Below are 15758 nucleotides of genomic sequence, written 5' to 3' on the forward strand. Positions count from 1 at the left end.
ATCTATACTATCAACAGGTAAATTAGAAACAACCACCATAATTAAAGGGCCAGAAATAAAAGCAAATTTAACTTTTACACAATGGAAAGGGTAAACAACTTCCATCTAAACCCTGCACCAATACATTTTATTGAGCATATTTTTTGGATTGACATGTCAACTGCCAATAACTGCGAGTATCAGTGACTGGATTGATCCAGTATCTCCAAGAATAACAATTTGCTTGTTTACTTCAACAGACAAGAATGAGAACATGTCACCTTGAAACAGAAAATATCCATTATTTTAGTGCACGTCCCTCCCCTCTGGTAGCGAATACAGGTTTGTCAGCAGGGTTACCCACTGGGACAATACTTTCTGGAACAACACTGTGTAATGCTAGTCATGCTTTTTCCATTTCCAGCATTCATTCTTCACGTCCTTTTTACTGGCCAAAATAACATGGCACCATTGAATCAACCTTAACCTCCGTACTGTCTCTTTCTATTCCGAGGAGAGTCGGTTTCTCTCGCCAGGCTATTTTCTTCACTTTGATCTAATCTCATCTCTCCAGTTTGTATGCAAGTTCACAAACAATGACTTGCTACTAACATGTTTGCAAGACAATTTTGCATTGTTCACCTTTGCTGCAGTTTCTCTTACCGTAGTAATTTTGTGCCAGTCAATGTGAGACACTATTTTTAAAACCTTCCATTAGCAATACCTCTCTACGGTTTTCAAAGTCTCATGTAACATTCACGGATCCATCAAATATAATTTCCTTTTTTCTGGCAAATTCCATGGAAGTCCAACTCCATTTGGTCCGAAATTTATATCTGTAAGCCTCTGGCAATAGGCCCGAGAACGGTTATTTTCACTGCATCATAGTCACCATACTATATGGATCGTTAGCTCAGTTGGCTGGTTCGTGATGTGGAGTGACGCCAACAGTGCGGGTTCAATTCCCGTATCAGCTGAGGTTATTCATGAAGACCTTACCTGCTCAACCTTGCCCTTCGCCCGAGGTGTGGTGACCCTCAAGATAAATCACCACCAGTTAGAGCTCTCTCAAAAAAGGAGAGCAGCAGCATACGGTACCCAGCGACATATACAAATGTCAGAAAGAAATGAGTACATTTCCAAAGCCTCCCCTGTGATCACAGTTTGCAATGAAATAGTCCAATGTGCTTTTGGCCATTGCTGTTTCATAGCAATTCTCTCAAATGACAAAATACACTTCAATTCCTTCTTTACTGAATTTAGGCATTAAGTGAATATCAAAAACAGGAGTTAAATCGGAGACTTGCCATCAAGGTTTCCTGCCACCTCCAAAGTAATCAAAAGCTCAAATTTCAAAATTGCTTCTCGCTTTGAAATTCAACGTTTTCCTTTTCACTGTGGAACTTGAATTCAAGTTTCCACATTTCCCTTTCTTTTCCAGTTCAAGCTTTTCATTTCTCTTTCAAATTGAATTTTTTGCCTTTCCAACTCCAATTCAAGTGGTTTCGAATGTAATTGAATTCTAGTTAACCCATCCTGAATACCAGTAAGATAGCCCTTATCCTCCTCACGGTTCAAGTGCTGAATCTTCAATAGTCTCTACCTGTTCAGCCCCTATTTCCAAGTCTTCACTTAATTTCTCTGTCACAGCCTTCACATTAACCTTTGTTAACTATTGCAAGGCAGTGGCAGACACGTCCTCTTTCTCCAGAAACACCAGATCAATAGAAGTATGTGTGTCGCCGAAGTGTGAAATCCTCTGTTTAAACTCTGGACAATTCCAGCATACCCATTTTACAGCGTCTGGATGCAGATCTGGGGAAGAATTCCAAAGGGCCCAATATTTTTTTTTTAAATTTAGAGTACCCAATTCCTTTTTCCCCCCAATTAAGGGGCAATTTAGCATGGCCAATTCACTTACCGTCACAGCTTTTTGGGTTGTGGGGGTGAGATCAACGCAGACACGGGGAGAATGTGTAAACTTCATGCGGACAGTGACGTGGGGCCCGGATCAAACACGGATCCTCAGCTCCATGAGGCAGCAGTGCTAATCACTGCACCACCGTGCTGCCCTAGCCCAACAACCTTTTAAAAGATACACAAATTTTTCAGTGACTGACTGAATCACATAAGAACATTTCAAGTTTTAAGGCTTTTTTTTTTACTGTAACAAACAAACTAAATCAACATAGATTAAACATCACCCAATAGGCAACTAATATATCCAAACAGCAGAGAAGGTATTTCCCCATTACCTAAATAACTCAACCAAAAATACTCCACGTCTAGTTTATTTGTGCTATCTTCTAATCTACTGCATATATGTAGCCTTATCGATTAAGTTTTTAAAAAGAAATTTAGAGTATCCAATTATTTTTTTTTCCAATTAAGAGGCAATTTAGCATGGCCAACACCTATCCTACACATGATTGGGTTGTGGGGGCAAGACCCACGCAGACACGAGGAGAATGTGAAAACTCCACACGGACAGTGACCCCCCCCCACCCCCACCCCATGATACCCAAATAACATGGTAAATTAAAGGAGACAGTTTAAAATCTTGTACAGTCTTGCATTTGTAACAGAGTGGAAAACAGACTGAATCAGGGTGCATCTGGGTGGGTAACAATAAGTACATGGCATCTCTGTAATTGAATGGATCAGGTAGGTTGTAGCTTCACAACTGAGTAAAACTGTTCACCATTGGCTTTGCGGTGCTACGTCATGGCGCCGAAGACTCGGGTTCAATTCTGGCCCCGGATCACTGTTCATGTTGAGTTTGTACATTCTCCCTGTCTCTGCGTGTGTCTCACCCCCACAACCCATAGATGTGCAGGGTGGATTGGCCACGCTAAATTGCCCGTTAAGTGGAAAAATTAAGAGGAAGACGACGCAAAAAAAAAAAAAAAGGACCTTCCCACATAAGCAATTTGGAGGGACATTTGGGCAGGGATTCTTACATGATACCAAATAAAATATATCACTGTCACCAATAGGGGTCAAATTGAATAATTTGGAACTTGGTAGCGAAAGGGTAATTAGCTAAACTGATCAAACTCCAACAACAATTTTGAGTCACAACCCGACTATAAATATATTTAAGATTGGTTATTGAAATTAAATTTAGAGTACCCAATTAATTTTTTCCAATTAAGGGGGAATTTAGCGTGGCCAATCCATCTACCCTTCACATCTTTGGGTCATGGGGGCGAAACCCACGCAAACATGGGGTGAGCCTGGATCCAACCTGGGACCTCGGCGCAATGCTAACCACTGCGCCACCATGCTGCCCCGTTATTGAAATAATTTGTTGAATAAGAGCAATTTCAAAAAAAAGTTCTTGCCCTCACATGTACAAATGTCAAACAGTGTGCAATTGTGACAATGATTTTTGATAACCTGAAGTTTTATAATATTTGCCCAATCAATCTAGATCAAGGCAGTGGGATATCGGAAAGCTGCTCTTAGAACCCTTCTGGAAGTGTGCAGCAGCTGCCTGGCAAGAAATGGCTGCTAGAATATGGTTTGCTCAGCCTACATGTTACATTTGAACTTCAGCAAACATTTTTGATGGCTCAGCAGCTACGTACTGAGTGATATCGAACAGACAATACTTTTGTTCCCGGTTTCATGGCGAATTAGTCAATTTTAGCCAAATATCTTCTATTCGTGAATTTACAACTACCAGAATTTCGAATGGAAAAAATTGATTGAATCCAGATAAGTCAATCAACATAAAAAGCAATAGTAATAGACAAACGGTCAAGTCTTAAACTTACAGTGGGATAATCAGCAGCCAATTGATGAGCAAAGTATTCCTTCAGGTGATGGGATTGCATTGGAATTGAATCATACTGCCTCCATTCCTAATGACACCATAAAACAAAATACCAAAACAAATCAGTTAGGAAAACTTTCGGGTACATATCACCGCATAGATAAAATCAGTTATCGAGCAAATAATCTCAGAGCTATCTGAACCTCTTTATTTCATTGCATATTTTTTTACAAAGCATATTAAATAAACCCCATATCCCGAAACAATAAAAATAGTTATTCAGACTTGAACTTTCACAGCTAACACAGCCTCATCTTAGTAGTCAATCACCAAAAAGCTTTCTTCATAATTTAAAAAAAAAAAAAAAAAATGTTTTCAGTATAGTTTAAAATCTAAAAATCTGGAATCTTGTTTACACAGACTGTCGTAAGAGAAAATCATGATACTTTTGTTAATTTGCAGGGGAACTGGGTTGATGGACTACCTTCACGACGTCAAATTCACAGACATATCCAAATGGCCGAGGTGTTCTCGGTATAAAGGTTTCAAAGCATAAAGAGAGAAGAATGGGCTACTGGGAGAACAAAAACATGCAAATAACATTTGCTGAGTGTTAACACTGTCTCAATTTTCCAAAGCAATGGCAAGCTTGGGATGCTCCATGGTCAAAATGCCTTAGTAGCACTCACCTGTCCAGCTGAAAGATATCAACTGGTTGGTCAAAGCTTGGGAAAATGCAAAACCTAGCATTACCCATCACATTTGAAAAAAGACAGAAGAAACTAAAGGTGTTGTGGGGAACATAAATTGAAGTATACCAATTGCAATGCTTACATCTTGAATCCCTTTTGGAATGACAGCATTGAATCCTGCATAATCTATCAGTTTACTTATGTCAAAGGATGGAGAATGAGTTTTTAGATGTTGTTTGTCATGTTCCGTTTCACTGTTACTTGAATCTATATGTAAAAAAATAGAGAAAACCATTAAAATATGCTCATAACTGCATGTGAGAAAAATTAGCCTCAACTTTAAGAACCAAGGTATGATTGTAATTTTGTTTAAATTCTGTTGAAAATATTGTATTTTTTCACCAGAAGGTATGCTTTTAAACAAGCCACATTCTCTGGATTTGAGCAAAAACTCTATTTCTTTATTGCTGTTGGGAAAAAATCTTGAAATCTCATTGAACGTTTGTGGTCTTAATATTGGATGGCATTCCCCTGGTGCTGTTAGCGAGGGAATTTCAAGCAGGAAATGTACAAAACTTGTATCTTGTTACTTGGTTGCCAGATGAGGCATTGAAAATTCTGAGCCACTTAAAAAAAAAAACACAATTTTTTCGGAATGTTAGCCAATTAAAAAAATGTATTCTGATGCTCATGTACAAAATGAAATCAAGGAGACTGAGACCTACATTATGCATCTGATTGGAGTCATCAGTTAAAACATTTTAATGGGCAAGTTGTTTCAAAACCATGGTGTGGTTTAATAAACATCATTGGGTGAACAGCACAACTTTCAGTGGTGCAAAGTAACGAATGCCAGACATGGATTCCTTGGTCAATGAGAATACTGTTACATGGTCCAGGCAACTCTTGTTACGTACTAGCAGCAAAAACTTATTCAGAGTTACTCGCTGGTCTCAATTTTTTTCTAATATTCTCCAAATTTTAACTTTGAATAATGCATTTCAAATTATGATATGGTAGTTTTTCATTTCATTTCATTACTGTAGCCATTTGGGATGGCCGCTTCCAACTAGCTACAGAGAAACTCGCAAAGCCTGGCGGGTAAAATGGACAAGCCAAGACTCAGGCAGGTTCAGAGCTTGAAATGCATATTCATCAGCAAGAACTCCAGAGGGTATCAACTCCATCCAATTAGCATCTTAATGGGGCCGATTAGCATTTGATGGCCTACCTTCCCCAAAACAAAGGACTGGTAATCAAGCAACCGGGACAGTCCCAGACATTTCGGTCCCACTCCCTGTGCAAGGGAAACGCAAACAACAGGGTCAGTGACCGCTTGGGACACGCCCAGCCATCCAGATCCCCACCCACTTATTGGCTAAGGAATCGAACGGAGTGATCAGTAAGTCCGATTAGTAAGGCCCTAATCGAAGGACCGCCCAAAAGAGCGCAAAATCCCCCCAGAGTATAAGAAGAGTTTGCCATATGTTCGCTCTCTCTTGGCGCCCTCTTGGCCTTGGTACCCCTGTCATGGCCATCACCAATTGCAGCAACACCAGAAGCGAGTCCAAGTTCAACGCCCGCTACCAGACGGATGAGCCCAGCTGAGCAGCAGTTACTCCTTCGAACCAGAGAGATCCAGAATTGAACAGCGGCCACTGTTTTCTGACTTAAACCGGGTGCCCGAAGTTAAGTACAGGTTGTCTTATCTGATAGGTGTAGTTAACTAGTGGTGTTTATGTTGCATGACTAATTGTGCGTAAATAAAGTACCCTTGACCTTGAATTAACCAACTGGTGTTTGACTCTTTGATCGATAGCCGATTGAAACTTGTGGTGGTATCATTCGATACCTGGCGACTCTAAGCATTAAGACACAGATAACATAGAAAGAAAGGCAAACTCACTTATTGCCATAATTGGAACAGAGCCACAGAAAAGACAGAGTAAAAGAAAAGGCAACAGTTATTGGCGACATCTGACGGGACTCGACCCAGAAGTGACCATGTCACTCCGAGAGAACCCACAAAAGTATTTGAATTAGAATCCAAATTGGCAAAGTAAAAGAAACCACAAGCAAAACCAGTATCGATCAAACCTCCAGAATTCGGAAGTGTGTAATTTGCATGGGTACTAACAAAGGAATACAAGGTAAACTCGATAAATTCTGTCGCGTGAAACTTTTGGGAGTTGCGCAAACAGGAAAATAGCTCGAGCCGTATCAATGTTTGCACCGCCGCTTTATTCCCCCTTGTTCCAAATTTCCGGGAGTCAGAAGTATTTGTAGGGATGGCCATGAAGGCAATGGAACGCCTTATGCATCCACAAGAGCCCGCGTCGCAGCGACCAATAGATCAGAACAGTGTCCCGTATGGGAAGAAGAGATTAGGAGATACCTAACCGGGAAAGGATGGCCCCTATGATCTGAGTTTTGCGCGAATGAAGAGATAGGTCTTGGCAGCATAGCACAGACTTGGTGGGACAGCCTGACCGAGATCCATAAAAAGAATTTGACTAAGGCTCGTAAGCGATAGCAATCGTGTCCTGTCTGGCACAATTGCGAGGCACAGAGGAGGTCGGGAGGACGCTCCGCAAGCAGCTAGAGGAAAAGGAGAAAAGTAGAGAGTGAGATTTAAGTGAAAGCGAGAGATTAAATGTACAGCTCCGGGAGCAGTTAGCAGCGAAGGACAAGGAAATGGATGATGTCAAGAGGGCATAACAATCCTGTCTTGCCCACCTTAGCAGCTTCCAAATCCAGTACAATAAGGCCTACCAGGACACACACATGCTGTAATGGTAAGAGAAGAGATAGAGAATCAGGTACAGCAGTTAAAGAAACAGTGCGATGATCTAAAAGCAGCCTTCCGAGCACTCCACAGTTCCACCACGGAACAGAAACAGAGTTCGGTGGACCATGCCAAATGCAGGCAGCAAATTGCAAGGTTGCAATCCCTGCTATCAGTTCAAAATGGGGTTAGAGGCACCTTTGGCCCACAGCTAGAACAGGAAGACAGCCCCGATTGGCAGGAACTCAGTGAAACGGCCCAACGGTATGTAAGAGAGACCGAGAATCAAAATAGAGCCCCCCAGGCCCGGAAAAGAAAAGCATCCGTACCACCGACTGCACAGGCAGCACCCAACCCAATGAACCCCATTACGATACAGCACAGGGTTACCACAGAAGACCAACCCGATTTTGTGTACACCATGCCATTAACGATCACCCAGTTACGAGATACCCATGAGAAGATAGATACTTTCCACCCCACATCGGACCCACATCACTTTTTCGAGTTAGTTAAACAATAAACCCTCATGTATGGTTTAACAGGTTAAGCTCATAGCTATGTGCTTAGACCCTTCAGTTAGTTCAGCCCTTCCCGCCACAAGAAATGGAAACGGCAATTTTAGACGCCATAGGATATAACAGAGGAGATCCGGTAGACGGACTCAATCGGTGCAGGCAGAAAAAGGGAGAGCATCCAACAGCGTTTGCTGGACGCCTTTGGATTCATTTTACTGCTGTATTTGGTGCGTTAGCCCACGCCCGTTTATCAGCAGACAATACGGCCAAATGGACCCGTACGTTGGTATCCCATGCCACAGAGGCAGGACAGAAGGCATGCGGCAGTTACGACCTCTCAGACCCAGCACACAATGAAGTGTGGGTTCTGAAACTATTGTCCAGAGCTTGGGAACATACTGTACAGAAAAAGACAGAGCATGAGGGAGTAGACGCCACAATGAATCCAGTAAGGGCACACCAAGACCCCGCATGGGTAAATGAAGGCAGAGGTACAGCACAGCACCGCAAGACACAGGAATGCTATAATTGCGGACAGAAAGGACATTACGCCCGAGAATGGTCAAGCCCCCCCCCCCCCCCCGAAGCAGCAAAGGAATCAGCACCCAAACGCCCCCCCCCCCCCCCCCCCCCCCAAGAACCAATACCCGACCTATTCACAGCGTTAGCGGCCGACCAGGTAATTCAGCCATGAGTGGCACCGATTGACGGTGTTCGGTTTCCCCAATTAGGGTCTGCGATACCCTTTGGGATAAGTCCAGAAGACCGGTCGTTGCAGGCACAGTCCAGGGACACCCCGTAGAGTTCCTTTGGGACACAGGATGGTCCTGAACCACGTTAAACCCCTCAACCATGTACCAGAAGGAGATATGGCTCACTACGGACACCATTACCCATAGTGGCTTTACAGGTCACCTCCAGCAGGGACACATCACAGCCCCCATGGACGTACAGCTCGGTAAGAGGAGGACAAAACATTTGGTTGTTTTAGTAGACTTGCCACAGGCAGCAGAACACATCCTCGGCATCGGTTTCATGAGCGGACACAACCTTTCATTCGACCCAGTCAACCGATGCAAATGGAAAATGGCTAGAGCAGAGACAGCCCCCCCGACGCTCACAGTAGGAGATTATGCCCATAGAATCAGCTCAGCAGAAGAGTACTGGTTTGATCCACAAACCATTATCACAGACAAAGCTGTTGGAGAGGTCTTGAAAAGACATAAAACAGCATTTGTCCAGCACAAGCACGACTGCGGCAAAATCCAAGGTTTGGTAAACATTACAGGTCCCGATCCCAAGCCCCAGAAACAGCACGGCTTCCCCCCGCAAGCCGAGGGAGAGATAGCCAAGGTAATTCAAAGTTTATTGAATCAAGGCGTGAATCAACCCGTTGCATCGACAAATAATGCCCCGATTTGGCCAGTGAGAAAACCAGATGGATCATGGCGACTGACCATTGACTACAGAGAATTGAACAAAGTGACTCCCCTAGCAGCCCCCAACGCTGCCACAAGTCCCGAGACCACGTTGAGACAGGGACGCCAGTCGAAATTTTTTTCGGTGTTAGATATCAGTAATGGCTTTTGGTCCATACCACTGGACAAAGCATGCCAGTATAAATTTGCGATTAACTTCCAGGGACAGCAGTACACGTGGACGTGCCTTCCACAACTTCCCCTCCATCTTTCAGACAATTGGCAAACGGATTATCTAAATTTTCCCGCCCTGAATGCCTTGTTCAGTATGTGGACGACTTGCTCCTACAGACTGACAGCAAGGAAGAGCATAGAACATAGAACAGTACAGCACAGAACAGGCCATTCGGCCTTCGATGTTGTGCCGTGCATTGTCCGAAACCAAGATCAAGCTATCCCACTCCCCGTCATTCTGGTGTGCTCCATGTGCCTATCCAATAAACACTTGAAAGTTCCTAAAGTGTCCGACTCCACTATCACAGCAGGAAGTCCATTCCACACCCTAACCACTCTCTGAGTAAAGAACCTATCTCGGACATCCCTTCTATATCTCCCACCCTGAATCTTATAGTTACGCCCCCTTGTAACAGCTACATCCACCCGAGGAAATAGTCTCTGAACCGTCCACTCTATCTATCCCCCTCATTATCTTATAAACCTCTATTAAGTCGCCTCTCATCCTCCTCCGCTCCAAAGAGAAAAGCCCTAGCTCCCTCAACCTTTCCTCATAAGACCTATCCTGCAAACCAGGCAGCATGCTGGTAAATCTCCTTTGCACCCTTACCAATGCTTTCACATCCTTCCTATAATGAGGTGACCAGAACTGCACACAATACTCCAAATGTGGTCTCACCAGGGTCATGTACAGTTGCAGCATAACCCCGCGGCTCTTAAACTCAAGCCCCCTGTTAATAAACGCTAACACACTATAAGCATTCTTCACGGCTCTATCCACTTGAGTGGCAACCTTCAGAGATGTGTGGACATGAACCCCAAGATCTCTCTGTTCCTCCACATTCCTTAGAACCCTGCCGTTGACCCTGTAATCCGCATTCCAATTTTTTCTATCAAAATGAATCACCTCGCACTTATCAGGGTTAAACTCCATCTGCCATTTTTCAGCCCAGCTCTGCATCCTATCAATGTCTCTTTGCAGCCGACAACAGCCCTCCAACTCATCCACTACTCCACCAATTTTGGTGTCATCAGCAAATTTACTGACCCACCCTTCAGCCCCCTCCTCCAAGTCATTGATAAAAATCACAAATAGCAGAGGACCCAGCACTGATCCCTGTGGTACACCGCTGGTAACTGGTTTCCAGTCTGAAAATTTTCCATCCTGTCTTTTATGTGATAGCCAGTTACTTATCCAATTGGCCAAATTTCCCTCTATCCCACACCTCCTTACTTTCTTCATGGGCTGACCATGGGGAACCTTATCAAACGCCTTACTAAAATCCATGTATACCACATCAACTGCTCTACCTTCATCTACACACTTAGTTACCTCCTCAAAGAATTCTATCAAATTTATGAGGCAAGACCTACCCTTCACAAATCCGTGTTGACTATCCCAGATTAAGCTGCATCTTTCCAAATGGTCATAAATCCTATCCTTCAGGACCTTTTCCATTATCTTCCCGACCACCAAAGTAAGACTAACTGGCCTATAATTACCAGAGTCATTCCTATTCCCTTTCTTGAACAGAGGAACAATATTCGCCACTCTCCAGTCCTCTGGCACTATCCCCGTGGACAGCGAGGACCCAAAGATCAAAGTCAAAGGCTCTGCAATCTCATCCCTTGCCTCCCAAATAATCCTTGGGTATATCCCATCTGGCCCAGGGGACTTGTCGACCCTCAGGGTTTTCAAAATTGCTAATACATCCTTCCTCAGAACATCTACTTCGTCCAGCCTACCCGCCTGAATCACACTCTCATCCTCAAAAACATGGCCCCTCTTCTTTGTGAACACTGAAGAAAAGTATTCATTCAACGCCTCTCCTATTTCTTCTGACTTCGTGCACAAGTTCCCACTACTGTCCTTGACCAGCCCTACCCTCCCCTGGTCATTCTTTTATTTCTCACATAAGAGTAAAAAGCTTTGGGGTTTTCATTGATCCGACCCGCCAAGGACTTCTCATGCCCCCTCCTAGCTCTCCTAAGCCCTTTTTAAAGCTCATTCCTTGCTACCTTGTAACCCTCAAGCGACCCTACTGAACCTTATTTTCTCATCCTTACAAACTCTTCCTTTTTCCTCTTGACAAAGCATTCAACCTCGTTTGTGAACCATGGTTCCCTCACACGGTCATTTCCTCCCTGCCTGAGGGTCATACCTATCAAGGACACACAGTATTTGTTCCTTGAACAAGCTCCACTTTTCATTTGTGCCTTTCCCTGACAGTTTCTGTTCCCATCTTATGCTCCCTAATTCTTGCCTAATCGCATCATAATTACCCCTCCCCCAATTATAAACCTTGCCCTGCCATATGCCCCAATCCCTCTCCATTGCAATAGTGAAAGACACCGAATTGAAAATGAAAAAAATGAAAATTGCTTATTGTCACAAGTAGGCTTCAAATGAAGTTACTGTGAAAAGCCCCTGGTCGCCATATTCCGGCGCCTGTTCGGGGAGGCTGGTGAGGGAATTGAACCGTGCTGCTGGCCTGCCTGGGTCTGCTTTAAAAGCCAGCGATTTAGCCCAGTATGCTAAACCAGCCCCTGTAGTGGTCATTGTGTAGTGGAGATTGTGGTCACCATCTCCAAAGTGCTCTCCCACAAACAAATCTAACACTTGGCCCGGTTCATTACCCAGCACCAAATCCAATGTGGCCCCCCCCTCTTGTCGGCCTATCTACATGTTGTGTCAGGAAACCCTCCTGCACACACTGTACAAACACTGCCCCAACCGAACTGCTTGACCTATAGAGGTTCCAATCAATATTTGGAAAGTTAAAGGCACCCATGACAACTACCCTGAGACCTCCACACCTATCCATAATCTGTCTTGCAATTTCTTCCTCCACGTCTCTATTACTATTTGGGGGCCTATAGGAAACTCCTAACATTGTGACCGCCCCTTTCCTATTGCTAACTTCAGCCCATGAAATGAAATGAAAATCACTTATTGTCACGAGTAGGCTTCAATGAAGTTACTGTGAAAAGCCCCTAGTCGCCACATTCCGGCACCTGTTCGGGGAGGCTGGTACGGGAATCGAACCGTGCTGCTGGCCTGCCTTAAAAGCCAGCGATTTAGCCCAGTGTCCATATTACTTCAGTCGGCAGATCCCCTTCAAACTGCCTTTCTGCAGCTGTTAAACTATCCTTGATTAACAATGCTACTCCTCCACCTCTTTTACCACCTTCCCTACTCTTACTGAAACATCTATACCTCGGAACTTTCAACAACCATTCCTGTCCCTGTTCTACCCATGTCTCCGTAATGGCCACAATATCGTAGTCCCAAGTACCAATCCACGCTCCAAGTTCACCTACCTTATTCCGGATGCTCCTTGCATTGAAGTAGACTCACTTCAACCCACATTTGTGTCTGCCGGTACACTCCTGCAACCATGATACCCTCCTCAGTACCTCCCTACTCTCGACACTGGCTTCTGGAACACCACTTGTTTTCCCAGCCCCCTGACAAATTAGTTTAAATCCCCACAAAGAGCCGTAGCAAATTTCCCTCCCAAGATATTGGTGCCCCTCTGGTTCAGGTGCAAACTGTCCTGTCTGTACAGGTCCCACCTTCCCCAGAATGTGCTCCAATTATCCACGTACCTGAAACCCTCCCTCCTACATCATCCCTGCAGCCACGTGTTTATCTGCACTCCTTCCCTGTTCCTCACCTCACTAGCATGTGGCACCGGCAACAAACCAGAGATGACAACAACATGGTTTGTCCTGGCTCTCAGCTTCCACCCTAGCTCCCTAAATTCCCGTTTTAAATCCCCGTCTCTTACCCATGTCGTTGGTACCGATGTGTACCACGACTTGTGACTGCTCCTCCTCTCCTTTAAGGATTCTGAAAACACGGAACGAGACGTCACGGACCCTGGCACCCGGGAGGCAACATACCATCCGTGAGTCTCTTTCACTGCCACAGAACCGTCTATCTGTCCCTCTATCAAGTCGCCAATAACTATTGCTCTCCTGCTCCCCCTCCTTCCCTTCTGAGCCACAAGGACGGACTCAGTGCTGGAGATCCGTTCACCGTGGCTTACCCCTGGTAGGTTGTCCCCCTCAACAGTATCCAAAACGGTATACTTGTTACTAGCCCTGCACTGACTGCTTCCTCCCAGCCCCTCTCACCGTCACCCATCTACCTTGATTCTTCAGAGTAACTACATCCCTGAAGCTATCTATAACCACCTCTACCTCCCGAATGATCTGAAGTTCATCCAGCTCCAGTTCCCTAACGCGGTTTCTGAGGAGCTGGAGATGGGTGCACTTCCCACAGGTGAAATCAGCAGGGACACTTGACGGCGTCCCTCACCTCAGACATTCTGCAGGAGGAACATTGCACTACCTTCCCTGTCATCCCCTCTAGATAAAAAAAGAAAAAGAAAGAAAGAGCTTACTTGTTATTCACTCTACCCCTTAGGTTAAAGGAGGTGGAAGGGTGGGGGACACTGTAAGTATAGTGTCTCGAGTTTAGAAACTGCCCAACTTAAATACAGGTAAAAATAAAACACTTAACCAGAAACCACTGCGCCCCACACTAGAACAGCAATCAGCTGTTATGGGCCTGCGCAAACAATTTAAATCTTTACTACTTACCCAGCAGCCACTCTGTCCTCACTCCGACCCGATTCAGCTGGAAAGTCCCAACAGTAAGTTAAAACATTTTTTTACTCCCCTTCTCAGCAAGCACTCACTTAGCAACCACTGCGCCCCGCACGATAACACCTCAGGGAAAAGAAAAACTACTTACCAGTCACCAGCCAATCACTTACCTGCAGGCTGTGATGTCACGGTTCAACTTCTTTCTACTTCTACCTGCCCTCGAGTCTCCCTCTTGATCTTTACTGGGCTGGGATCCTTACAGTGATTGTCTCTTTTTTTTGGTTAGAGGAGGAGGTAGGGAGGGAAATACTGAAAAAGTGTTTCAGGTTTAACTGTCACTTGACAACAGCTCCTCCACAAACCACCTTCAAGATACGGTGACCGCAATGCACTGATGCAAATTTTTCCCGCAACAGCCAATCAGCATCTCCGCTCCACTGCCCTTTGCTCGCTTCTTTCTGAATTACTAGAACTCTTTACAATGATTGGATGCAAAATTAACCCCAGAAAGTCCAAATCCTTCAGGAAAGTCACATATTTAGGTACGGTCATCACGCATGGGAAGCGTGAAATAGAACTCAAACGCATTAATTCCATTGTAAATTTGCCTTTGCCCCAAAACGTTACAGCACTCCGGTCATTTTTAGGACTGGTTGGATATTATCGTAACCATATAGATGGATTCGCCACAAAGGAAGCCCCACTTTCCGAGCTACTAAAGAAACAGGCCCCATGGAAATGGCTTCCATAGCACACGGATCCGTGGACACATTGAAACGTGCCCCGAGCACAGTCCCCGTTTTGCAAGCTCCAGATCCCCACTCCCCATACGCGATAGAGGTAGCGACCACAGACCGAACCCTTTCGGCCGTACTCCTGCAGGAAAGGCACGATCGTCTACGACCCGTAGCCTATGCCTCACGAGTCTTAGATCTGGTGGAACAGGGATTTTCAGCCTGCGAGGCGCACCGGTTAGCAGTTGTCTTGGCGGTACAGTACTTCTCGTACATAACCGGACTCAACCCAGTAACCATTTTGACCCAGCACACCCCGACACAGTTTTTATTGGACGGCAGACTGAAAGACGGCACGGTAATTAGAGTAGTGACATCACTGTAAAACGCACAAGTTTCTGACCGATCATTTGCATTATGCAGGAACCCCATGAGTGCGAGATCATAGCCCCAACGCACAGCACAGGCCCCTTTGTTCCCAAGTCGGTACAAAGAAAGACAGGTATCGGACCCCAGCCCACAGACAAAGCACTGAGAATTTACCTAGATGGCTCCTCCACAGTCCTTGAGGGACAAAGGATAACAGGCTGTGGTATTTATGTAGAGGACGCGCAGGGACGTGCTTTAGAAGAGATAGCTTTAAAGTTGCCTGGGCACTTAAGTTCGCAGGCAGCCAACTTAGCGGCCATTGCTTACATTGTCCAGCACCCAGATTCATTCCCGACCCCTGCAGACATATATTCGGACAGCTTGTACGTCTGCAACAGCCTAATGGAATTCCTACCCCTGAGGTATTCGAGAGGATTTATTTCCACCGACGGAAAACCACTACCATCAGCCCCACTGCTCAAACATATCCTTCAGACAGCTAAAGGCAGGAAATATGGCATCGTCAAAGTCACCATCGTTCCTCCCCACCCGGTAATGTGAAAACTGACGCCCTAGCGATGGCAGGCTCCCGACATGGCCACTTTTGGCAACCCCCCGAGAGTGCTCCAGTACACGC

At 45.0% G+C, this 15758-nt stretch overlaps 1 protein-coding gene across 1 annotated transcript in view; it reads right to left on the bottom strand.

Annotated features, from left to right (window-relative positions):
• Positions 1 to 15758, bottom strand: part of zcchc8 (zinc finger, CCHC domain containing 8) — a 71721-nt gene that overhangs the window by 34389 nt on the left and 21574 nt on the right. The window contains exons 11-12 of the mRNA XM_072495483.1: positions 4592 to 4716; positions 3759 to 3845 (exon numbers count right to left, since the gene is read on the bottom strand). Coding sequence (XP_072351584.1) covers positions 3759 to 3845; positions 4592 to 4716 — 212 coding nt within the window. The remainder of the gene's footprint in view (positions 1 to 3758; positions 3846 to 4591; positions 4717 to 15758) is intronic.

Source organism: Scyliorhinus torazame, chromosome 1 (genome assembly GCF_047496885.1).
Source record: "Scyliorhinus torazame isolate Kashiwa2021f chromosome 1, sScyTor2.1, whole genome shotgun sequence".
Classification (NCBI taxonomy): domain Eukaryota; kingdom Metazoa; phylum Chordata; class Chondrichthyes; order Carcharhiniformes; family Scyliorhinidae; genus Scyliorhinus; species Scyliorhinus torazame.